The 27,437-nt window shown below is 34.4% G+C and overlaps 1 protein-coding gene across 2 annotated transcripts in view; it reads left to right on the top strand.

Moving 5' to 3' along the window:
• KPNA5 (karyopherin subunit alpha 5) overlaps nt 1-27,437 on the top strand; it is a 36,083-nt gene that overhangs the window by 487 nt on the left and 8,159 nt on the right. For both annotated transcript variants that reach the window (XM_047759868.1, XM_047759877.1), the window contains exons 2-12: nt 3,021-3,154; nt 4,864-4,965; nt 5,082-5,181; nt 7,899-7,993; nt 9,729-9,860; nt 12,871-12,959; nt 18,176-18,275; nt 21,038-21,201; nt 22,901-22,979; nt 24,618-24,743; nt 25,592-25,719. In XM_047759868.1, coding sequence (XP_047615824.1) covers nt 3,021-3,154; nt 4,864-4,965; nt 5,082-5,181; nt 7,899-7,993; nt 9,729-9,860; nt 12,871-12,959; nt 18,176-18,275; nt 21,038-21,201; nt 22,901-22,979; nt 24,618-24,743; nt 25,592-25,719 — 1,249 coding nt within the window. The remainder of the gene's footprint in view (nt 1-3,020; nt 3,155-4,863; nt 4,966-5,081; nt 5,182-7,898; nt 7,994-9,728; nt 9,861-12,870; nt 12,960-18,175; nt 18,276-21,037; nt 21,202-22,900; nt 22,980-24,617; nt 24,744-25,591; nt 25,720-27,437) is intronic.

Below are 27,437 nucleotides of genomic sequence, written 5' to 3'. Positions count from 1 at the left end.
TCTCGCTCCTGGGACTCGGCCATCTCTCCTGCAGCTTATTAGAAGTTTTATGGTGTCCGGAATAAAGCAGATTGGGTTCCATAGGCCTGCGTATCGCACCTTCTGCCTGCATAAGTTGCCTTCCACTTGGACGCAGGTGCCTCGAAAGGCTCAGTTCTGACGCCGGCAAGCGTGGGTTAGGTGCTTCTCTAATATCTGCCAGCTCACTGCCAAAGTGAAAATTTAGTAGTGTCTCCTTGATAATGCATAAGAGATGAAATGAATTGAAAGCTGTGAAATGGGATAGTGATACTTCAAAAGAATATGACATTGGCATTTACTCTTGGGCTTTTTGAACACATTTTTTTGTTTTTGTTTTTAACTATTTTAAAATTATGGTTGATTTAACAATGATTTAACAATTTCTGCTGTACATCGAAGTGACCCAGGCATATATGCATACACACACACATTCTTATATTATCTTCCATCATGTTCTATCACAAGGTTAGATATAGTTCCCTGTGCTGTACAATAGGACCTCATTGCTTATCTATTGTAAATGTAATAGTTTGCATCTGCTAACCCCAAACACCCAGTGCATCCTATCCCCTCCCCATTTCTGCCTTGGCAACAAGTCTGTTGAACACTTTTTTTTATAAAGTATCTTCTGATTTGGTGTCTCTTAATTACAACACTAAGTGGTTTATGTTTTGTAGGGAAGTGACTTTCTCTTTTGGTAAACAAGAAATGACCCTGTTCTTTAGATCTTCAAGTACTGTTTGTTTAGGGCTCTATTTGGTGCACTGCCCCCTTTGTACTGATTTTGTAATTTTACTAATAGACACTAAAGCCCATATAAATGGAGGCTGTATGAAGACAAGAAATTATGTTAATGTGTAATCAGATTCCAGTTATTTGCCCAACCTCAACATAGTTTTCCAAAGAGCTGAATAAATAAATAAGCTTATGACTAGAAAAAAATTCCTCTATTTAACAACTTTAAAATGTCTGAATGGCATTTCTTATATTTAAAATAATTTGTATGAGACAGTAGCCTTTGAAATATGGTTAATTTAAGCTATTTTCCACTGAAACATCCTCTTGGGTAAGGCACCCTTAAAGTTCATTTTCCTTGGATTTTACGTTCCCTTTATTTATTTTTTGGCCGCACCCATGGCATCTGGACCTTCCCAAGCCAGGCATCAAACCCCAGCCACAGCAGTGACAACACAGGATCCTTAACCCTCCGCCAAAGGAGAGCTCTTGTATTCCTGTTAAAGTAACTGCAGTGAGGAGACAGATGTTAAATCAGAAACAAGAAGTGCTATAAAAGAAAAGGAACAAATGATATATAAGTTTTGGGGGGCTGGATTTTATTTGGTTAACATTTACATTGGAAGATTTTAATGTCATTGCCTAGATAGTCTTAGGGTTAGTGTCTGCTGTGTATGTTGGGAGACACAAGGTAATTCAGTCAGATGTGGGGAGAAAATGTTAGAACTTCCATTTGTTTACCTTAATTTTTTTTTTTCTTGGCCACGCTGACAGCATGTGCAAGTTCTGGGGCCAGGGATTGAACCCACACCACTCATGAGGGGTTGTTCAGCAGCAACCTGAACCAGTGCAGTGACAACACTGGATCCTTAACCCACTGTGCCATAAAGGAACTCCCTAAAACTGTTCTTTAAAAAAAAAATTCTGTGTGAATTTATAATGGGGTAGTTTATTAATCTAGTAATATGTGTGTATAAATATATCAAGAATGAATTCCCAAATGTATTTTGCATACAGAAGGATGTGTGATTTAAAAAGTTTAGAAGCCAGTGGTTTAGAAAATGCCTAATGTATAGGTGATAAATATTTTAAGAGGCTTATTGCTGTGAACATTTCATTTTGCTAAGATATTTTATACTTATTGAGTGTAATTCACTAACTAATGTTGAAGCCCAGTTTGCTCTGTAACGTAATGGACTCTGATCTCTGTTTTTCCCTTCCAAGAACCTAAGCTTTTATTGAGACAGAATTTTTATTCGTGAAACAGAGAATAATATTAGTTATTGTTATTATTAAGAAAGTTAGATTGGCCTATTTCCAGTAGTAAATACTTGTAAGTTCTCACAGTATTGCTAAAAAGTTCATTAAATACAGAGGGCTATTGGTTGTAAATGGATTTTAATCGCTAGACCATACATGTGTTAATAGTTCAAAGGCGCCTGTACTTTTAAATCATTGTGAAGTCCTCAGCTTATTCCATTCTACCTTTAGCTCCTACCACTAGTGAAATTTTTGTCTTTACCAGTGACCTAGTTATTAAATCTATTACTTCTTTCCTATGGTACTTGCCTTATTTTTAGGCACTTATATTTGCTGGATATATCAATGAATGGATAAATTGTTTATGTAAATGTTAATATTTTAAAAACATAAAAATACATAAAAATTAAGATTAGAAGTATTTCAGTATTTTAAAAGAACTAATTATATTCTCGTGCTAAAAACTGGTATTGTGGTCATAAGTTATGACCTGTGTGACTTTAGTTCCCAAGGAAGTTCCTTAAGTAAATGAAAGAAGCTGGATCCCAATAAATATTTGAGGTTTGCTTACTGAAGCCTGATAACATATTTTATTGAAAATAAGACAGTTTATTGCTGTTTTTTCTTGATCTTTCCAGAAACTATAATTTAGAAGTTTTTTACCCAACTATTTCATGATCATTTCCTGGCTGACAGTAATTTTAAGGTGCATCTCACTTACAGAAAGGTTAAAATACCAGGGATGGGGGAGTACATCTCTGGATCAGTGGAGTTAGGGTAATGACTCTGTCTATGTTTAGACCAAAATCTATTAATTGTTTGGTAGTTAAGTCTTAAAATATTTGGTCACTTTGCTCCAATTTTGATATGGGAGTGAGGGAATAATTTTCAGATTGGCTTTTGTTGCTTTGTTTGGTCACTGAGCCTGAATTTACTTGACCTAGAGTAAATACCTTGTGTTGTTTTGAGTGTTACTGGTATCTGTTTTCTTCTCTAATTTTAAGATGCCATGGCTAGTCCAGGGAAGGATAACTATAGAATGAAAAGTTACAAGAATAAAGCCCTAAATCCCCAAGAGATGCGTAGACGAAGAGAAGAAGAAGGAATACAGCTTCGAAAACAAAAAAGGGAAGAACAGGTTGGTGTTTTAAAATATTTAATTCTGTTTAACATAAAAACATTATTATGTACAGAGTTTAGAAGTTGTATTATTGCTAATTTTTAGATAAATTTAAATAAAAAATGTTTTAGGAAATTGAATATAGATTACCCTATTTTTTAATTTGTTAGACTCCAGGAATAATGTTATCAAATTCATGAATCAGAATCCTGTGCTATTTTTAGTCACATAAGAATTGCTTTTCTGTTTCATTGATAAGCCTTTTATGGTAATATTTTACTCCAGTGCTAAGAAATTTTTACTCTTGAGCGTATTTAGATCACTTTCACTTGTCATTGTAAGATTTGCCCCCTAAAAAAAAGTTATTCATTTGTTGCTTTGTGGTTTTCATAGCTCTTGCCCTTAAGTTAATTGTAATCCTCTTCCTTTGCTACTCATACTGTTCTTCCTGTAGTCTCATCAACCAGATCTCTTAGCCTTCCCTGTTTGAACCTTGTAGGTATGATGTAAGGAATAGAAAAAACTCATTTAAAAGAGTGTATCTCAACATTTTTCCAGTTATACTTAAATTTAGAGGTATTCATAAATAGTTAGGAGGTTGTGGTCCTTACATACCTGGATTAAAACTTACATGTGAAAAAGGCTAACAATGAAGAAAGTAGAAAAAAGCCTGTTTTAGAAATATGATTATGATTTGTTACCCCCCATTTGTGGTATATTATATGACAAATTATATTATATACTATAATAGAGTATACTCTCTATTATAGTTAAGAACTCAGGGGAAAAAAAATCATTTGAATGAATGGTTAGAAAGAGAACTGTGTTGGAATTCCCTTTGTGGCTAAGCAGAAACGAATCTGACTAGTATTCATGAGGACGCAGGTTTGATCCCTGGCCTCGCTCAGTGGGTTAAGGATCCAGCGTTGCTGTGAGCTGTGGTTTAGGTCACAGACATGGCTCGGATCTGGTGCTGCTGTGGTGTAGGACGGCAGCTGTAGCTCCGATTCAACCCCTCCCAGGAACCTCCGTATGCTGCAGGTGCGGCCCTAAAATGACAAAAAGAAAAAAGAAAGAGAACTGTATATAGACTGAGGAACAACAGAACTTACTTAGCTATGAAAAAGAATATGATATCAGATTTTTTCCCTCAATTTTGATGTACAAGATGTATCTATAAATCTTCCCCAGTGATCTGATCAAGACTCTTTGCTCCTCTTTTTTTTTTCCTTTATTCATTCCTGAGTTAATAAGCATCAGGACATCTTTTCTGAGAGTTCTCTTCTTTGTTAATCTGTTACCAGCTCTGTTAATGTATCACATTAACTCACTAATGTAATAGTTTGCTTTTTAATTAAGATTTTCTTGGAAACATTTTTAAACATTTTATAATCCAGTATAGGTATATGTGCTTCTTAAAATGTAAAATCTAAATGTTGTTCTGCTTATGGGACTGGCCATTGGTAAAAGATCTGAGATTAAGAATGACCGAAAGCTGAAATAAAGGGCAAGAACTAATCTAGCCCAGAAAGTTTAACTTCTCATAGATAATTTAGGTGTTCGTGGTATAATGATTAAGAAATATTGAAATATTAAAAAAAATACTGAAATATTCAGAATTTTAGTTATATGATTATTGTTTTGTTCACTTAAAGGAAAATATAATTCTATAGGAATTTATGTTTTATGGAAAGCTCAACATATAAGGTTATTTCTCTTTTTTACAGTTATTCAAACGCAGAAATGTCTCTTTGCCCAAAAGTGACGAATCTATGTTAGAAAGTCCTATCCAGGATCCAGATATCACTTCCACTGTACCCATTCCAGAGGTAGATATTACAAAAGTGTATTTAAAATTGTATTTCAATAATATTTCAGAGATGGTGATACAGCAAAATTACTAATACAAAATATTTAAATAATAATTATATTTTCTGTGTTTTAGGAAGAAGTTATTACCACAGATATGGTTCAGATGATTTTTTCTAATAATGCTGATCAACAGCTAACAGCAACACAGAAATTTAGAAAGCTGCTTTCTAAAGGCAAGATTGATTTTCATTATGGTTATTTGATATTGTTAAGAGTTTATGAGTTTTGTTAGATATTTTTTCATTTTAAGGCATTTTTCTTTGCCAGTAGTTAATTTTTCTCTAAAATGTATTTTTAAATCACATCTTTTTTAAAACATTGTCAAAGTAACACATGTTGATTGTAGAGTATCTACAAATATAAAAAAAATTTAAAGAAGCAAATATAAAAATCATTAGTCCCCCTGCCAAGAAACAAATTAGAGATACATATTCTTAATTCTTTTAGAAATAATTTTCAGATTAAAAAAAAATGGCAGCATAACATCAGAGCATGATGACTGTAAAATAATTTAATCATATTTCATTTTTTCACAGTTTTTGATTATCATAAACAAAGCTACATAAATCCTTGTACAATCCAAAACTTCCTTAGTATGAGTTTATAAAAGTAAAATCATGGGTCAAAGGGAATAAACAGTGTATTAATTTATACTCCCATCTTTAGTTTGTATAGGTATTTATTTCATTTCACTATATTCTTTTTTTTTTTTTTTTTGGTCTTTTTAGAGCCACACCCGCGGCATATGGAGGTTCCCAGGCTAGGGGTCTAATCGGAGCTGTAGCCGCTGGCCTCTGCCAGAGCCACAGCAACTCTAGATCCGAGCCTCATCTGCAACCTACAACACAGTTCACTGGCAATGCTGGATCTTTTAACCTACTGAGCGAGGCCAGGGATCGAACCTGCAACCTCATGGTTCCTAGCTGGATTGGTTTCTGCTGTGCCACGACGGGAACTCCCATTTCACTATATTCTTACTAGTATAATTATCTTTAAAAAAGCAAATAATGCTTGTATAATAGTAACATTGTATGGCATCTTTTTGAGTACTTAAATTGAATATTTTCAATTATTGACCTTTTTAATTTATAGTTTATCTAGTTATCTAATTTTATATTAAGTTTATAAAAGTTCCTTATTAAACAAAAATATAATCCTTAAGTCTGTCTTGTCTTTCATGTATAGAATTTATAGGATTAGTAATTTTAATTATATCTGCTTGTATTAAGATTTTGAAATTGCCCTTGGCTAGCCACCTTATCTTCCTAAGGGAGACAATATCTAGCAACATATAAGGAGTAAAAGAACTGTTGTGTTCAGGTCAGCATAGATTACAAGGCTTTTACTTTTGCTTTCTTATTGTACTTCTTTTTCATAAGTACATTTAACTTTTGTTTTCCATCCCTTATCTTCCAAGCTGAAGTAGCTTAGCAATGTTAGGAAATCCTATATGATCAAGAATGGTTTCCTCTTCCTGACCATCCACAGTTTTTGTGTTTTTAATTTGGATTATTTTTTTGGTCACGTTAATTTTTTTTTTATGGCTGCATCCAGGGCATGTGGAAGTTCCTAGGCCAGGGATCGAATCCGAGCCACAGCTGCTGACCTGTGCTGTGGTAACCCAGTGTGCCAACTGGGGATCAAACCCATACCTCTACAGTGACCCAAGCTGCTGCAGTCGGATTCTTAACCCACTGCATCACAGTGGGAACTCCCAGATTAATATTTTTTAAATAAAACATTAATTTTTAAAAGTAATTTTAAAAATGATTTAAATGTATTACTAATAACATTAATTTTTCATTTTATCACATTCTCTTTCAAGGTTTCTTTTGGTATATGCATTATTATAACTAATTAACAGAATTAATTTAGATTTAATTCTATTTAAGAATATTAGTTTGCCACCAGTTTTTAATATCCCAACTTCCCTATTATTTAATTCTTCTGTCTTAAGATTTTATCTTCATTTGTCCTAATTCCTCAGAGTATTCTATTTTTTTTCTAATGTAGTATCTTCTTTTTATAAAATCAATGATTTCTCTCTTTCTTATAGTGGGATTGGCCTTGTCCAGGTTGGGCTTATAGCAGAAATTATAAATATTTTCTTTTACTGATTCTTGTGAGTTCCTGTCAAAATAGTTCACAGCTCTTGAAATGCCTTTCTGTCAAGTTTGCATGTCTTTGTTTTAAAATTTCTTAGAGGTTTTATGGTTCTCAAAAGTCCTCTGCATTTCATGAAAATTTATCAAGAATTCTAGATAGTTTAATAGCATATTTTAAAATAATAAACAATACCCTGACAAAATAGAACCTCAATTGGCTGAAAGACATTAAGCAATTAATGGTTAATATTGAAAGAGACATCCCTGGACATTGGAGTATGGTTATGAAGAAGTAGAAGAAACATTATCCTTAGTTGGTATTTTGAGTAGTAGACTGAAATACTCCCATTGCAAAGGCAACCTCCTAAATATAGCCTTCAATTTATGAATTTTAAATATGTGTTGGAAATATTTTAAAATTTTCTTATCATTGTGGTAATGAAAAAGAATTTGAAGAAAAAAAAAAAAAGGAATTTGAGGAGTTCCCTGGAGGTCTTGAAGTTAAGGATCCAGCATGGTCACTGCTGTGGTGTGGGTTCAGTTCCTCACACAGGAACTTTTGCATGCTGACGGTATGGCCAAAAAAAAAAAAAAAGGATTTGTTTTACAGTAAGCATTGCAATTATGAGGACATTTGTTTTCTTCAGCTATGTCCAGCTAAGGATTTTAAACTGGGTCAGCAGAACCTAGGAAAGTATTATTTTGTGTGCCCTGTTAATTGACACAGGGACCAGATCATTGTGTTTCTGTGTTATGTAATAACTTAATTCTTTTTTAATTTTTAGAACCTAATCCACCAATTGATCAAGTTATACAGAAACCAGGAGTTGTACAGAGATTTGTAAAATTTCTTGAAAGAAATGAAAATTGTACATTACAAGTGAGTTCTATAGTTTTCTGTCTTAAACTCTTTCCAGAAGTGACATAGGATTAGTGTTTCTAGAGAAAGCAACTTTTATAGTACTGAATATATTGTAAGCAGTCAGTAAATACTTGGCAATTAAAGGAAAAGGTAGTGCTTTCTGTCTTGCCTTGGTCAAGGTTGCAATGCTGATTTCTTCTTGGAACTGCTTTTATTAAAAAATTTTGGGAAAAATATATAAAGTCATTCCTAATGTTAGAAAAATTTTGTACCTCTAATAACTTTTGTTTTAGAAAACCTTAAACCAAAATATTAATTTAATAATAGTTAAATTTATTTTGGCTCTTAGCTAACTATAGCTGTAACTTTTTAGTATAAATTCTTGTTCCTCTTAAAACATTTTTATTTGATTGATTGGTTCTTTCTTTGAAAAAAGAACAAGTCAGTATAATCTACTTAAAATGTGACCATACTTAGATTCGTCCTAAAGAGCAGTTGCTTCTCAGTTATACTGTAGTAACAACTTTAAGATGTCTTCTAAATAATTAGCTGCTAATAGTAAATTACTGAAGTTTGCAAACATTTTAACTGTTTAAGAAAAGATTGTTCTGGAGTTCCCATCATGGTGCAGTGGTTAACGAATCCGACTAGGAACCACGAGGTTGAGGGTTCGATCCCTGCCCTTGCTCAGTGGGTTAAGGATCCGGCGTTGTGGTGAGCTGTGGTGTAGGTGGCAGATGCGGCTCGGATCCTGCACTGCTGTGGCTCTGGCGTAGGCTGGCGGCTACAGCTCGGATTAGACCCCTAGCCTGGGAACCTCTATATGCTGCGGGAGCGGCCCAAGAAATGGCAAAAAGACAAAAAAAAAAGTAAAAAAAAAATAAAAATAAAGTAAAAAAAGAAAAGATTGTTCTGGAGTTCCCGTCATGGCTCAGCAGTTAATGAACCCAACTAGTGTCTGTGAGGATGAGGGTTCGATCCCTGGCCTTGCTCAGTGGGTGGGGGATCAGGATTACCATAGGCTGTGGTATAAATTGCAGATGCGCAGATGCACAGATGCAGCTCGGATCCTTAGCTTCGAGACCACCAGGGAACTCCTTGAATTCTTTTTCATCACCACAATGATAAGAAATTTTAAAATATTTCCAACATGAATATTTAAAATTCATAAATTGAAGGCTATATTTAGGAGGTTGCCTTTGCAATGGGAGTATTTCAGTCTACTACTCAAAACACCAACTAAGGATAATGTTCTTTCTACTTCTTTATGACCATACTCCAATGTCCAGGGATGGCTGGGCTTCTAATTTTATTTCTTAAGTAAGGAGGTTGGGACTAGATAGTCCCTAGGAAAACAAAATATCTTTTATGATTCTAGGTTCCATAAATATACTATTACTCTATTAAATAGTGTCTCATTTATTTAGAGACATTTGCTTTAGAATACCTGGCTCCCTAGTAGTAAACATAAGGAGTTTTATGAATTATAAATTCATGTGTGTTTATTTATTGCTCGTGATTTTATAAATATTCATTATATTATTCTCAGTTCTTATTTTTCCAGATTGAAGTGTCCTTTAAAAAAAAATTAAAGCATTTTTGCCTGTGAAATCTGATTTCACATCAAATCTTATTAATCATAAGTCAGTCTTTCTCTCAGACTTGTTCAACTAAGTCTTTACTCCCTCTCTCCCTTTTTTCCCCTTTCTGACATTTCTTTGGGGCTCTCATTTATTCTTTTATTTTTCCTTAGTTTGAAGCTGCATGGGCATTAACTAATATAGCTTCTGGAACTTTTCTGCATACCAAAGTAGTTATTGAAACTGGGGCTGTTCCAATTTTTATCAAACTTCTTAATTCAGAGCATGAAGATGTTCAAGAACAAGTAAGTATCTAATTTGAACTATTATACTTACTAGATTTTAATTTTCTTTTGAAAGTACCATTTGCGATTATGATTTAAAGTTCATTTTTACCAAACTGCCTATGTATATTACATTCGTTAGGATACTGTAATTTCTATTTAAGTGTCAAATTAGAAGAAAGGGGAGTTCCTATCGTGGCGCAGCAGAAACAAACCCCAACCATGACGTTGCGGGTTTGATCCCTGGCCTCACTCAGTGGGTTAAGGATCCGGTGTTGCCATGAGCTGTGGTGTAGGTCACAGACGTGGCTCAGATCTGGTGTTGCTGTGGCTCTAGCGTAGGCCAGAGGCTACAGCTCCGATTTGACCCCAGCCTGTGTACCTCCATATCTCTCTGGTGCGGCCCTTAAAAAAAAAAAATTTAGAAGAAAGGAAGAATGAATTGCCTGTTTCATTTTAAAATATCACATTATTTTAAATTAAACGTTATGTATAAATTCTCAAAGTCGTGGCAGGGAAAATTTAATCATGTAATTTGTACCATCCAAAGTCAAATTTTTGGGTTTTTTTTTTTTTTTCTTTTTTGGTCTTTTTAGGGCCATACCCACGGCCTATCAAGGTTCCCAGGCTGGGGGTCAAATCAGAGCTGTAGACACTGGCCTATGCCACAGCCACAGCAACAGCAATGCCAGATCTGAGCCACATCTGTGACCTACACCACAGCTCATAGCAATGCTGGATCCTTATTAACCCTCTGAACAAGGCTAGGGATCTAACCTGTGTCCTCATGGATACTAGTCAGATTGGTTTCTGCTGAGCCATAATAGGAACTACATGATATTTCTGTTTTGAATCATTTTCATGCAAATTGTTCTTTTGATCTCTCTACCATTCCATTTTTTTGTTTATATTTTTTATGGGTATTTTTTTCCACTTAACAGTAGTATTGAGAGCCTTTTCTTCTTTTTTTTTTTTGTCTTTTTTTTTTTCTATTTCTTTGGGCCGCTCCCGCAGCATATGGAGGTTCCCAGGCTAGGGCTTTAATCGGAGCTGTAGCCACTGGCCTATGCCAGAGCCACAGCAGCGCAGGATCCGAGCCGCATCTGCCACCTACACCACAGCTCACCACAACGCCGGATCCTTAACCCACTGAGCAAGGGCAGGGACCGAACCCGCAACCTCATGGTTCCTAGTTGGATTTGTTAACCACTGTGCCACGACGGGAACTCCGAGAGCCTTTTCTTATGACTTTATTCTTCCAGGAAAATTTTACTGATTGCTAATTATCCATTCAGTTGGGTACCATAATTTATCTGTTCCTCAATAGTTGTATGTTTGAGTTATTTCTAGCTTATTAGTCTTAATGTTATGATGAACATAATTATATATCAGTCTTGATATTAATAATTGCCTCGATTGTTTCGTTAGTGAAAAATGACTTTACTCAAAGAAAAAATTTTAAGATTCTTATTACATATTTGAAAACTAACTTCCAAAAACGTTATACAAATTGATATCCCCACTGACAAAATATTAGACTTCACAGGGTGCAAATTGTCATTACTTTAAAAGATTTTTCTTAAAAAAATAGACAGTAAACTTGGGTCTAGAGTATATGTTAAGGGCTGCACCCACGGCATATGGAAGTTGCCAGGCTAGGGGTCTAATTGGAGTTGCACCTGCCAGCCAGTGCCACAGCCACAACAGTGCTGGATCTGAGTTGTGTCCTGTGACCTAACACCACAGCTTATGGCAGTGCCTGATCCTTAACCCACTGAGCAGGGCCAAAGATCGAACCCACATCCTCATGGATACTAGTCAGGTTCATTACTGCTGAGCCACAACGGGAACTCCCTAACTCATATTTTATTTTATTTATTTATTTATTTTTTATTTTTTGCCATTTCTTGGGCCACTCCCGCAGCATATGGAGGTTCCCAGCTAGGGGTCTAATCGGAGCTGTAGCCACTGGCCCATGTCAGAGCCACAGCAACTCGGGATCCGAGCCGTGTCTGCAACCTACACCACAGCTCACGGCAACGCCGGATCGTTAACCCACTGAGCAAGGGCAGGGACCGAACCCGCAACCTCATGGTTCCTGGTTGGATTTGTTAACCACTGAGCCACGATGGGAATTCCCCTAAGTCATATTTTAAATGTTAAAATTTCCCATTTGAAAAAGTAACCTAGTCTGCTTTTGTACCTATATGAAAAACTTGAAATGAGAATAATCATTTGCATTTGTGCAGTTCATCATCTAAGTTAAATTTAATAAGTAAATAATTTGAACTTTTACTACCATTTATTTAAAAAAATCATAATGAGCCTGGACTAACTCTAAACTTATTTTCAATCATCAATTCAGCCAATTCTCACATTAGTTTTACCTTACTTTTCAGTGCTTTGTCTCTCATTCCTTTTTCCTTTTTTCTTTTACAAGTCAGTAAAAAGTGAGTGGATTCCTTGGCATAGGAGCAAACCTCTAGTATGAGAAATTGGAAAGTTCATTTAATAGTTATACAGTTGACCCTTGAACAGCACAAGTTTAAACTATGTGTTTCACTTACCCATGGACTTTTTTTTTTTTATAGTAAACATGTACTACAGTACTACACAATTTGAGGTTGGTTGAGTCTGTGAACCTTGGATAAGGAGGGCCAACTATAAAGTTACATATGAATTTTCAACTGTGCAGGGGTTGGAACCCCTCACCTTTGTTGTTTAAGGGTCAACTATTTTTTGTTTCTCCATGTAGATTCAGAGTAGACAAACTATTTCTTTGTTAAACAGAATAAACATTTCACTAGCATGTAAGGAAAAATTTTTAAATGTCCTGTGCTTCAGTTTGATTAAAAATATTATTAAAATTACCTTCAAAGTTTTCTCCTCTTGTGTCCTACTAGAATAGAGATTTTTTAAACATCTTGAAAACTATCACTTTATTCCTCCTACACTGAAATTTCATTCTTAAGAGAGAGCTTCTTATTTAAGATATTATTGTAAAATAATTTTTTTTTCTTATTTTTATAAGGCTGTTTGGGCACTTGGTAATATTGCTGGTGACAATGCAGAATGCAGAGATTTTGTTTTGAATTGTGAAATACTTCCGCCTCTTTTAGAGTAAGTACTTTATCACAATTAAATAACTACTTTTGGAAAAGAAAACTATTTTCTACACTTTATTTCTATATACACAGTTAAGTTCTTCAGTGATACTTTTAAATTTTATTTTTAATCAAGCTTGAAATAACCTGAAAGTAAGTAAAAGCTAACAAAAAAATTTCCAGTTATATCATATCTGTCTTTATGTTCTATTAGGCCACACTTCACAGGGTCATTGCTTACTTGATGCTTACTGTGCTAAAGTAATTATTCCACAAAACAAGGGTAAGTGTAGTTTTTAATGCAATTGTTTTTTGTGGGTTTTTTTTTTTTTTGCTTTTTAGGGCCATACCCATGGCATATGGAGGCTCCCAGGCTAGGGGTCAAATAGGAGCTGCAGCTGCCAGTCCACCCTATAGCCACAGCAACATAGAATCCAAGCCGTGTCTCCAACCTACACCACAGCCCACAATGCCAGATCCTTACCCCACTGAGCAATGCCAGGGATCAAACCTTCGTCCTCATGGATATTTGTCAGGCTCGTTACTGCTGAGCCGCAACGGGAACTCCTGCAATAAAAATTAATTTATTCAACAATATTTTATAATTTTCAGTGTGTAGGGTCTTGAACTCCTTGGTTAAATTTATTCCTAAGAATTTTATTTTCTTTGATGCAGTTTTTTTTTTTTTTTAATTTTTTTGGCTTCACCTGCAACCCAGTAATCAAATGCAAGCTGCAGGTGTGACCTATGCCACAAATGGATCCATAACCCACTGTGCCTGGCCAGGGACCAAATCTATACCATGACAGAAGCAGTGTTGGATCCTTAAGCCCCTGTGCCACAGGGAAACTAGTCTTTGATGCAGTTTTATATGAAATTGTTTCCTGGAATTCTTTTTTGACTTGTTTAGTACCCAGTGTATAGAAATACAATTGATGTTTGTGTGTTGATCTTATATCCTATACCTTTGTTGAATTCATTTATTAGCACTATTCAGTTTTTTGTCTTTTTTTTTGTCTTTTGTCTTTTTAGGGCTGCACCCATAGCATATGAAGATTCCCAGGTTAGGTGTCCAGTTGGAGCCGTAGCCACTGGCCTGTGCCAGAGCCACAGCAACAGCGGATCCAAGCTGAGTCTGCAACCTTCACCACAGCTCACGGCAGTGCCAAATCCTCAACCCACTGAGCAAGGCCAGGAATCAAACCTGTGTCGTCATGGATGCCAGTCGGGTTTGTTAGCTGCTGAGACATGACAGGAACTCTCAGCACTATTCAGATTTTTTTTGGATTTCTGTGTATAAGATCATGTCATCTGTGAATAATAATAGTTCTTCTTTTCCAATTTGGATATCTCTTATTTCTTTCTGTTGCCTAATTGCTCTGGCTGAGCTTCAGTTCAGTGTTACATAAATAAGCAAAAGCAGGTAACTTTGTCTTGCTTTTGATCACTCTTTCACCATTGAGAATGATGTTAGCTGTGAGTTTTTGATAAACTTCCTTTATCATATTGAGATAGTTTCCTTATATTCCTAGGTTGAGTGTTTTTATCATGAATGGTGTTGGGATCTGTTAAATGCTTTTTATGCATCAGTTGACATGGTCTCATTTTATTATCTTCATGCTGTTAATGTAGTGTGTTATTTTGTTTGATATTTATGTACTTAATTATCTTTGCATTTCTGGGATAGTTCATAGTGTATAATCCTTCTGTTATGTTTGTGGATTTAGTTTCCTAGAATTAGTTGAAGATTTTTCATGTGTATCTATTAGGAATATAAATACATACTTCAGATGTCTTTGGCTTTAGTTTCAGGGTAATCCTGGCCTCATAAAATGAGTTAGGAGTTTTATTTTATTTCCTGGAAGAGTTTGAGAAGTATTTAATTCTTTAATGTTTCCTAGAATTTACCAGTGAAGCCATCTCATGCTGGACTTTTTTCTTTATTGGGAGGTTTTTGATGACTGGTTCAGTATCTTTAATTGTTACATGTCTCTTTAGCTTTTCTATTCTTGAGTCAATTTGCTGGTTTATGTGTTTCTGAGAAATTGTTCATTTCTTTGGTGTTATCCACTTGGCTTACAGTTAGTTGTTCATAGTATTCTCTTATGATTATTTTTATTTCTGAAAGATAAGTAGTAATCATTCATTCCTAATTTAAGTCTTTTACCTTGTCAGTCAAGGTAAGGGTTTGTTGATTTTGTTGACTTTTCTTTCAAGGAATCAACTTTTGATTTAGTTCATTTTCTCTAGTGATTTTCTATTCTCTACTTCATTTACTTCTGCTTTTTATTGTTCCCTTCCTTCTGCTAGATTTCAGTTTAGTTTGCTCTAAATTTTTTGGTTTCTTAATTAAGATGGAAGTTTATGTTATTGATTTGAGATCTTTTTTAATGCAGAGGTTTTCAGCTATAATTTTCCCTAAGTTTTCACTGCATTCTGTATGTTTTAGCATGCTATGTTTTCATTTTCATTTAAAAGTATTTCCTAATTGAGAATTTTTTTGAGCCATTGGTTAATTTCCACACATTTTTGAATTTTCCAGTTTTCCTTCTTTTAGTGATTTTTGGTTTTATTCTGTTGTGCTCAAAGATACTTTGTATGGTTTCAGCCTTTGAAAATTTATCATACTTGCTTTGTGATCTAACATATGGTGTATCTTGGAGAATGTTCCATGTGCACTTGAGAAGAATATATATTCTTCTGTTAATGAGTGGCATGTTGTATAGGTGCCTGTTATATTTAGTTGGTTTATAATGTTGTCGAAGTCTACTGTTATCTTATTGATCTTCTAGCTAAGTGTTCCATTATTGAAAACTATATTGAAGTCTCTGTGATTGTACAGCTTTCTATTTCTCCCTTCACTTTTGCCAATTTTTGCTTTGTATATTTTACTCTGTTGCTAGGTCTTACAAGTTTATAAGTGTTAAGACTTCATGATGGATTATCTTTCTTATCAATATGTAATGTTATTTTTTTTTTGTCTCTTAAACAGTTTTTTACTTAAGTCTGTTTTTCTATATTAGTATATCTCCACTGGCTCTCTTTGGGTTATTATTTGCATGGAATATTTCTTCCAGCCTTTTACTTTCAACCTACTTGTGTCTTTGTTTTTTTTTTTGTTGTTGTTGTTGTTGTTTTCTGCTTGTGTCTTTGAATTGAAAATGAGTGTCTTCTAAAGTGTATTATAGATGGCTCATGGATTATTGTTTATTTGTTTTTATTTTTATACATTCTGCCAGTCACTGCCTTTTAATTCTAATTCAAGAGTTTAATCCATTTATATTCAATTTAAATACTAATAAGAAAGTACTTCTGCCATTTTGTTGTTTTCTATATGTCTTATGTATTAAATCTTTTTTGTTCCTCAATTCCTTCCTTATTACCTTTTGTGTTTAACTGATTTTGGTGGGGGGCAATACACTCTATTGACTCCCTTCTCATTTCCTTTTTAGTGTATTTTTTAGTTATAATCTTAATGGTTAATTTAAGGAGTACAGTTAACATCTTAAACTTACAACAACTTTGCTTGAATTTTTACCAATTTAATCTCAATATTATACAAAAACCCTGCTCCTTTACATCTCTGTCCTACCCATTCTAACTTACTGTTGTTACAAATTACATTATTATATATTGTATGCCTATTAACATATATCTGTATTTATTGCTCTTTATTTGTGTTTTTTAAATCTATTATAGAAAAAAAGGGAAATTACAAATCAAAAATAAAATAATATTCCCCCCCCCCCCTTTTTTTGTCTTTTCAGTGCTGCTCTCATGACACATGGAAGCTCCCAGGCTAGGGGTCAAATCAGAGCTGCAGCTGTCAGCCTATGCCATAGCCACAGCAACAGAGGGTCCAAGATGCATCTGTGACTCACAGCACAGCTCATGGCAATGCCAGATCCTTAACCCACTGAGCAAGGCCGGGGATTGAACCTGTATCTCATGGATACTAGTCGGGGTCGTTACCACTGAGCCACACAGGCACTCCAATATTCCCTTTTATATTTATTTACCTATGTGGTTATTTTTAGCAGTGTTCTTTATTTCTTCATACGGTCTTGAGTTATTTTTCACTGTCCTTTTATTTCAGTATGTTTTAGTTATTTTAGTTACTCTTATAAAGCAGATCTGCTAGTGATGGAATTTCCTCAGTTTTTGTTGTTCTGGGAACCTTTTACTTCATTTTTGAAGGGTAATTTTTCTGGATATAGGATTCTTACTTGACAGTTTTTTCATTCAGCACTTTAAATATATCATTGCCTTCTGCCTTCCATGGTTTTTGATGACAGGTCAGCTGTTGATCTTGGTGAGAGAGTTCCCAATTAGGCAAAATAAAGGCAAGAGCCTTCATCACTCCTTCAGGGAGTACCCAGACAGGTCAAAACAGAGAAACAATTTCTTGGAAACAAAGTCTCCATAGCCCCTTTTGGAACCAGAACTCACAGTGGCAACTCCAGCCTTTGTCTTCAAGGTTGCCTCCAGCTAGGGAGGGGATTGAGCAAAGGTAAGTTATATTGTGAGAAAGCTCTTCTACCACATTTCTGCTCCTTCCTGATTAAAAGTTTACTTGGTTATGGTAAACTTTTACTGTCTTTGAGAGTTTGATAAAATTGATTCTGATGGGGTTTGTAAGGGTATTTTTTGGTGTTTGAGGGTAGGATAAGCCTCCCAGAATTCCCTTCACCATTTTTGCTAATGTTACTCCAGAATAGGATTTTTTTTTTTTTAAATCTAGCTTCTCTGTACTTCTAGCAGGTTGCCTATAAAAATGTGAAGATAGGCAATCTGTTCAAAGCAAAACAAAAAAATTGTCTTTCTCAATAGCTGATCTTTATTTGGTTTGAACCCTGTATTCTCACTTCCTGAATTTGGATAGTATATTATTTCCATGGTTAAAAAAAAAAACAAACTTAAAATTACTCTTTTTAAAGTATATAGAAATAAGTAAGTCAGTGTCCCATGATGCTCTTTATTTTGAATGTGTTTTATATCTTATAAAAATCTCTTCAGGTCGTATTTTAAAATTTTTAAAAATAGAGCTGTGATATGTTTATTTTTGTTTCTGGAAATATTTTGAATTTTTAAAACTCCCTTTTCCTATTTTACAAGGTTGCTCTGAATTCCTTATAAAATGTATTGAAAGTTTTTATGTTATGACAGTAGAAAATAGCTAAAGAGGACAAATGAGTGTAAAGTTGGCAACTCCTTTTTTCTTTTTCTCGACAGGTTATTAACAAATTCAGACAGACTTACAACCACCAGAAATGCTGTATGGGCCCTCTCAAATTTATGTAGAGGGAAAAATCCTCCTCCAAACTTTAGTAAGGTATGAGTAAAATACATAAATTGAGTAATCTGTCTACATAAACTTTTAAGTTTCCTTATAATAGATTTTTTGAGGTTGAAGGACTTTATTCTTTTAGTAATTTTTTATGTACTAGACAATATTTGCACATACACAGAATTAAGATGGTGAAAAAGCTCGCTTTATTTTTCAAAAAGAACATTTGCTAAATATCTAAGACTGAATAATGATTAACAGTCTTTTAAGTAAAAACGGTATTCCCATGGGGGAAAATAGCTAATTCAGCTTGCAATTCAAGTGAGTGTTTTTCCTGGAGATAAAATAGTACTTTGGTATACAGAAGTACTTTGTATATATTTCCCATTTTATCTCACAATATATTCACAAGACATGTTTTCAAGAGTTGAGATTTAATAAAATTAGTAATTTTTACTGCTTCTTCAAGGTAATTCTTCCTCCCCACTTTTAACTACAAGTGTGTGGAGGTGAAGAATACAAAGATCTGTGATATGTTTTGGTACCACTGCCTTGATTTGTGCAAAGGTACTGATAATTTTACCCACTGTTGCTTTTGTACCTTTAGTGCAGATGTCAATAAAGTGAAAAAGGCCAACTGTGTGTTAGTATAATTATGAAAATAGTTTTGTTCTTAAAGATCCCATAAAAGTTTCAGAAATCCCCCAGGGGTCCATGGACAACACTTTGAGAATCACTGACTTCCAACACTATTTCATATCTACCTAATTCCCTCATCTCCTGTAAGTGCTAGCTTAGAAGTTAACTGTTGCATGAACTCTACCATGACTACTATGTTTAATCATGAAATTTATCACTATCCCCAGCCACTGACCCACACATTTTATTCTATTTTTTCTTAGCACCTTTTAATATAAATATGTGCTTATTATATATGTGGGTGTGTGTATGCACATATATATATATATATAAATTTTTTTAAAAAATCTTTCTTCTGGAGTTCTAAATGGGGCACAATGGGTTAAGATTCTGACTGTAATGGCTCATGTCGCTGAAGAGGTGTGGGTTTAAACCACAGCCTGGCACAGTGGGTTAAAGAATCTGGCATTGCTTCAGCTGCACTATAGGTCGCAGCTGTGGCTCAAATTCAATCCCTGGCCCAGGAGCTTCCGAATGCCACAGGTACAGCCATAAAATTAAAAAACAAAGAAAACCTTTCTTCCTCTAAAATGTAATCTCCTTAGCTTTAGGAATCTTTTTGATTTTTTTTACATACACATTCCAGATTTACAGTGTGATGTTACATTAATAGGGATTAAGACTTTTGTTAGGTAAATTTTCTGGGGTTTTCTATGAGAGAGTTTCCTTCATCATTCAATTTTTTTTTTTTTAATTTTGTTTCCACAGTCATATGTTCAAGAATTTTTTTTTGTTCTTTGCCCATTTTTATATAGGATTTGGTTCTTTTATGGATCCAGCATATTGTCTATTGGTAGATTTATAATTTTGGAAGCTATCTTCTTTCTGATGTCTCAGTTTCTTTCTACATTTCTGTTTTATTTATGGTTCGTTTGTCTTGATCTCTTTCCTACTGGAGGCTCTCTTCGTACATTCGGTGATCCTTGCCACTCTGGACATGCCTAGGAGGCAGGCCCTGAAAAGCTGGAAGATAGGTGTCCAGGTTCATTGTCTAATGGGCTTCATTGTAGAATAATTGGGCAGCAAAATGGTATTTTCTTGGAGAAACTCAAAATTTCATTATGTTTCCTAAAACCATTCTTTTTCTCTAGAGACAGACTTTCCACTCTCCTGTTGGAAGGTGGATAGATTGGGTTGAGATGTGGAGTAGGTAATAAAATAACCACTGGAGATCTGGGAGCTGGGAATTGCAAGAGGGCTGGAAGTTTTCAAATCAATCAGTATGTAACTTTTACTTAATCTTTCTAGTTTCTAATCCAGTGCTTCATTTCAACCTCCTATATGCTCAGTACCCCACAAAGTTCAGTTTCTCTAGTTCACCAGTTGTGGTCAGGATTAAAAATGTCTACTGGATTTCTCAAAGATGGGATTTGTGTTTCTGTTTTGGTTTTTGTTTGTTTGTTTTTTTCCTTTCCAGTAATGTGTATGTAATAAGTAAGGTGAAGATTTTTTTTTTTTGTCTTTTGCCTTTTTCTAGGGCTGCTTCCATGGCATATGGAGGTTCCCAGGCTAGGGGTCCAATTGGAGTTGTAGCCACCGGCCTACGCCAGAGCCATAGCAGCTCGGGATCCGAGCCGCGTCTGTGACCTACACCACAGCTCATGGCAACCCTGGATCCTTAACCCACTGAGCAAGGCCAGGGATCGAACCTGCAACCTCATGGTTCCTAGTCGGATTCAGTAACTACTGAGCCATGACAGGAACTCCGAAGGTGAGGATCCTTTAAATTGGATCATATTCCATGATCATATTAAACACTTAATTGAATCATTTTTACTTCTTCAGTTTTGTTATGCCTTTTTTTTGGGGAGTGGGGGAGGGTATGATTTAGACATAGACAGGGGATCCCAGATACATATTTAATTATTTTTAAGAACTTTAAATTAGCGTGTATCTTACTCAGTATAAGATGAATAGTAATCATCAGTTTCATGTATATATATATATGGTTTTCATGATCATTATTTTAAAACAATAGACTGTCTTAATTTCTCTGGTATTTTTGTAGCATTAAATTTGTATTTTAAATTGACCAGAAACTCTTTTACTAAAAAAACCTTTGTTTTAGTTAGAGAAAAACTTTACGTACTGACTCTCTTCCCTTCCAGGTTTCACCTTGCTTAAATGTGCTGTCACGATTGTTGTTTAGCAGTGACCCAGATGTATTAGCAGATGTGTGTTGGGCCCTTTCATATCTCTCTGATGGACCTAATGATAAAATTCAAGCAGTCATTGATTCTGGAGTCTGTCGAAGATTGGTGGAACTTTTGATGTAACTACAATTTATGGTTAATAAGTATATGATTGTGTATTTAGTTTAGCAATTATAGTAATGACCTTGTAAACATCTCAGAAATCATTGTCTTCAGGAAGGATTGAAAAGCTGCCAATTCTACTTTGACGAATAGCTGCATACTGAAAATTTGACCTTTAAATTTGTTTCTTATGTACTCTGTTGGAACTAATCAGTTTGTTGATGAACTTTACTAGTTTTAATCTCTTCATGAATGGGAGAGACATAATTCAACAAGTATTTATGGAATGCCCATTAAATGCTAGAGTGTTGTGTAATTTATTATGTATGGAACACAGTTCCTGCTTTCACAAAATCAATAATATAGTTACTTGTTCATTACAATAATGAATTTGTATATAAGTCCATGAATTGAAAAACATTTAGTATGTTACTTGTATTAAAGAAAATATTTCTCTTTGCTGGGGTATTATTGCTCCTTTTTAAAAAAGTAACAGACTTTCTATACAAAAAAGTTTAAAACTTATCAGAAAACTTGTTTTAAAAGCATATTTTGGCTTCCTCATCTTCTTCTTCTTCTTCTTTTTTTTTTTTTGGTCTTTTTAGGGCTGCACCTTTGACATATGGGGATTCCCAGGCTAGGTGTCGAATTGGAGCTATAGCCACTGGCCTACACCACAGCCACAGCAATGCTAGATCCGAGCCACATCTGCAACCTACACCATAGATCATGGCAATGCCAGATTCTTAACCCTCTGAGCAAGGTCAGGGATCAAACTCCCGTCCTCATGGATACTAGTCAGGTCTGTTACCGCTGAGCCACGACAGGGACGCCAAACCTTGGTTTTTAAACACTGCTGTCCACCAAGTAGAGTAGCACATTCTTGGAGAAATTACTAATTTCAGGGCTGGGACTGAGAAAAAATAAGATAAACTCAGAAAGTAATGAGTGGCCAAAGAATGGAGAAATGTCAGAAGGAAGATCACTTGAAGGGACTCCTGTTGTTTAAGCCTGGGATGATATGAGCATTGAAATAAATTGTAGTAACATAATATATTGAATAAAATAGGAATCCATGAGTCTACATTAAAGTAAGTAGATAGATGAGTAGGTAGAAAAGGCACATAGTTGAAGTAATAGTATTAGAAAGTCATCAGTGGCAACAATACTAATAGTTATTAATGATTCAGACACTAAATATCAAGAGATGCTAAAACTAGTGTGAAAGTGGGTTAAGGAATGGAATTTTACATAGTTTAAAAGTATTATTTTATCATAAAATATTATTATAAAGAGAAGAACAGTAATGTTAAAGTGAAGAACTTTGGGAGACACCATCTTATTTAAGTGACCAGAGTTCAGTGCCACAATAATGGACAAAATAGATGGCATATGTCATCCAGTACAATGTAGTGAAAAGCATATCACATTTGTGATAGCTCAGCCAAAAGCATGTGACTGGGTCTTATTACTGAACAAAATAAAATAACTGGGTTGTGATTATCAAAGGGAAAACTCAGTAACTGTTTTGAGTTAAAAGAGACTGGAGAGACATGGGTGCAACACATGATTCTGGATTAGATTCTTTGTTAAATATTAGGAAAACATTTTCAAATGGGATCTCTAGGTAAAGAGTGCAAGAGTTTTCTGTATTATTTTTGCATATTTTCTATAAATTTTTTATAGTACTTAAGTTTATATTTTTATTGTTTTTAGGCACAGTGATTATAAAGTTGTATCACCTGCATTAAGAGCAGTTGGTAATATTGTGACTGGTAATGATATTCAAACACAGGTAAGTTCAGTTTTAGTATGATGAATTGGTAACATAATGGACTTTACAAAGTTTATCATGTTTTATAACACTTGATTACATTTTAAATCAAAATGTTAGCATTACCATAATTATATAGGCATCTGTAATGGAACAGTAAGCATATTCTTGATAATAAGTGATCCACTTCAGATACCTCTATAGGTAAGTGCTATCCTAGACCTATATCGATGTAAAGAAGTATAAGATAGGAGTTCAGCTCTTGAGGGATTTACAATTCAATTGTGAGGGAAATATATATTGAAACAAAGCAATTACCCAAGGGTAGTATGTTTGCTGAGAGCCAACTGGTCAGTAAATACTATAACAATTTTTAAGAGATCGGTGTGCTGAGAAATTTTTGTGGATTCTACAAAGGGGTAGGAACTAAAGCTAAATCTTAAGAGTAGAGAAGGATTTCAGAAGACTAGAAGAAATCTGTGCAACCATAGGTACGGAGGCAGATGTGTGAGTTAGGTTTAGGAGATGTTAAACTTGACTGGAGAAGAAACTGTTAGTGAGACAGTGATGGATTATAAATGGTTAGAAGTGGGGTAGAAATGCAGATTGAAGACCTAGATTATGGGAGTGTAAGGAAAGATAGCAAGGAAACATTTCCCAGATTGGTAACTAACTGTGTGTGTGTGTCTGTCTGTCTGTCTTTCTCTACCTGTCTTAGAAGATGGTGAGGTGTCAAAAAAAAAAGTGTGATGTCAGACTAACTTCAGATATGACTAATTATCTTTCTTAAAGATAGAAGCATAAACTCTGTGTAACACATTAAATTCTCCTTTGCCATCATAAACTTTTTATGCTAACCTACATTCTTTCAGGTTTAATCTTTTAAAGTCATATTTAGATAATTAGTTATTAAGTAGTAGATCTTTACTAATTAATAGTTATTAATTTAAAATAGCTCTTTAAAAGAAAATGCCTGTTTTCAGCTGAATTTTTGGTGCACTGCTGCATATGTTTTTCACCAAGTAAACTTAATGTCAGTCATTGTGGATATCGTGAAAATGGAACATAATTAATCTTGTCAAGGGATAAATAATGTGAAGGGACTTATTTCCTGCTTATACTAAAGAAAAATGGAGTAGTAAAAATTAATTTTTACTTAATTTCTATTTATTTATAATTAATATTTATGTAATTTTTATTTAATAAAACTAATAGACATTGCATGCATTAAAGTTTCTTAATACTTGTAGAATTAGGTACTTGCAAACTGTTTGAGATAGAAATAGATATATTTTTTTCCTATTAATGATAAAACTTAAAGGTTGGATCCTGACCAATCACTAAATCTCTCTTCAAATAGTTCTATCAGTTGAACTTATTTGAATGTATTCGTAAACTTAAAGGGCACACCTCAGAGTATCCTGCTTATTTGCAAATTTTGCGGATTGAGAGCAGGGCACCTCACTGCACCAGTATTAAATAAGTTTTAGCAAATTGGGGGGGGTAGAAGAGAGCAAGTGCCAACATTTTACATGGAGAGTAATTTCTTTTTTCTTTAATTCATTTTCCAGAGTGATTTTTGTATTTCTAAATAATTAATATACTTTTGTGTAATTGTTTCCGATAAAACTTTGTTCTCATATTTGACTTTTGTTTCAGGTAATTTTGAATTGCTCTGCATTACCCTGTCTCTTACACTTATTGAGTAGCTCAAAGGAGTCAATCAGAAAAGAAGCCTGCTGGACTGTTTCAAACATCACTGCTGGAAATAGAGCTCAGATTCAGGTAAATATCTTCCAGATCTGAGAAAACAGGAAAATCTCAGAAGTCATTTTGGACAAAAGTCATCTTTTTATCAGTGAATTTTTTTAATGAGTTACTAAAGATTCTTGAAAAGTGTTTTAAAGAACTGGATTTTCCTCCTCTAAAATAATAGCATTTACTTCTAGAAGGCATTCTAGTGAAGAATGGCAACTGTATATATAATTGCCCAGTATGGTGCCTGAGACATAATCCTTTTAAAAAAGGATTAAATTTCTTTAAATTTAATTAGGCAGTGATCTTCTTAAAGCTTTTGAATAATGATCTTAGTGTCCTATCAAGCTCCTTGAGTCAGTAATTATCTATTTTGATCAGTCATCTGCCTGTGCTTTATCATCTTTAAAATGTATATATATTCTGTTAATTTATTGTCTAGTCTTAAAAGAAAGTATGTGAAAGTTTGTTGAAAGATTGGACATTAATTTTTTTCCAAAGGTGTTTCCAAAAAGCCTGACATTTTAGGAGTTCCCATTGGGGCCCAGCAGTAACAAACTCGACTAGTATTCAGAGGATGTGGGTTCCATCCCTGGCCTCACTCAGTGGGTTAAGTATCTGGCATAGCTGTGAAAGGTGGCGTAGGTCCCAGACACAGTTCAATCGTGCATTGCTGTAGCTGTGGCTAAGGCCTGCAGCTGCAACTCTGATTGGACCCCTAGCCTGGGAACTTCCATATGCTGTGGGTGTGGCCCTAAAAAGACAAAAAAAAAAAAAGCCTGACATTTTAAAGCCAGTGAGTTTGAAGATTCCTCTGCTTCTTAATATTTTTAAAATAGTATTTGCATTGATTGTGCTGTACCATTTTTTCTCCTCAGGCTGTTATAGATGCAAATATTTTTCCTGTTTTGATTGAGATTCTTCAGAAAGCAGAGTTTCGTACCAGGAAAGAAGCAGCTTGGGCTATAACTAATGCAACATCAGGAGGCACTCCAGAACAGATAAGGTGTGAAACAGATTTTTTAAAATTGTTTTGTAAATGTAAATGGAAAAAAATTTGAACTAATATATATTTTTTGTTAATGAAACTAAAACACTACTTCTATAAGAAAATATAAGACATGCTTATAGAAGTTAGTTCTATAGCCATTTCTAATGTGAAATGACAGTGTTTGTTAGTTATATCATTCACTCAGAGAAAAAGTATTTTTTACTATTTGTTTGTTTATTTATTTATTATTGTCTTTTTTAGGGCTGCACCCGTGGCATATGGAGGTTCCCAGGCTAGGGGTTGAATCAGAGCTGTAGCTGCTAGCTTACTCCACTGCTGCAGCAATGCAGGATCCCAGCGGTGTTTGTGACCTACACCACAGCTCACAACAAGGTGGGATCCTTAATGCACTGAGCAAAGCCAGGAATCACACCCACATCCTCATGGATACGAGTTGAGTTGGTTAACTGCTGAGCCACAATGGGAACTCCTATTTGTTTTTTTTATTAACAACATAAATAGTAGGTACATGGGCTTTGAAGTCAGCCTGCTTTCAAATTCTGTTCCTTCAGTAAAAGATGTGTGATCTTTACAAAGTCATTTAGCCTCCTTAAACCACAGTTTTCTTTATTTTTTAAGTGGATTAAATAATGGATAGTACCTTATAGTCATATATTGATGATTAAATGTAACTTGTACTTTAAAATGCTTTACCACGGTGCCTAAACATAAGTCCTCTGCTAATGTTAGCTGCTATTATCACTATTATTTGTAATCATAATTTTTAGTATTAGTATTAATTCCTAAGTCACTTTTCATCTTGTGCTTTCACGATTTTTTCCTCTGTCACAGAGTTTTACTTTGCATTTCTATAAAAGCCTGATTTCCTACAGAATCTTCTAAGGATCCTTTTATGAAGGATCTTGAAGTGACTATTCAGGAAATATTTTCTAATGCATATTTTATTTCTTAATTTATAAAAAAAGTCAGACTGCTATGCCATTTTACAACTCAGAGGATTTTGAGATCTGCTTACAGGCAGATCATTGTCTATTATTGCTTTAATTTCTACTGTTATCATCTCTCAGATTCATATCACTATATTTAATAACATCTTTCTCTGTTTTTTATCCTCCATTGTTCTTTGCTTTAATTAGTATTTCCATTTCATTTGTGTCATTAAAACAAAGCAGGGATAAAACAAGATCTTTCATTTCTAACAATATTATTCTGCTTTGGGACCCACAGTTTGTTCACCTATGAACAGTTGTATTTTTTTTCAATTTGTTTTCATCTTTGTCTCTATTCCACATATTATCCCGAAAATATATTAGTATAAATCAAATGTCCAAACTGAGATCACTATTTTTCTAATCATTTGCACCATTTCATTAACTCTGCATATGGAAGTCTTGATCTCAGATAATGTTCAGCATGCACAGCACTAATATTTACTGAGTGCTAGATGTGCTAAGTCATTTCAATTATTGAGCATCAGCAGTGCATCAGATACTTTCATATATTTTATTTGCTTTACCTTTATAACTCTATGAAATTGTTATTCATTCAACAAATATATTTGATCAGTCATGGTATAGTATATGACAAGTGAGTACGCCAGTGAAGATATGTACATTTTTTTAAAGGGATGGAAACTAACTATTATTGAATGCCTGAGGCATTCTCACAGCAACCTTCTCAGTTTAGTACTATTATTATTTCCACTTTAGGAT

This window comes from Phacochoerus africanus, chromosome 2 (assembly GCF_016906955.1).
Source record: "Phacochoerus africanus isolate WHEZ1 chromosome 2, ROS_Pafr_v1, whole genome shotgun sequence".
NCBI classification, from domain to species: Eukaryota; Metazoa; Chordata; class Mammalia; order Artiodactyla; family Suidae; genus Phacochoerus; species Phacochoerus africanus.
Note: the sequence above shows the minus strand (reverse complement) of the source record. Positions and strands in the feature narration are given on the sequence as shown.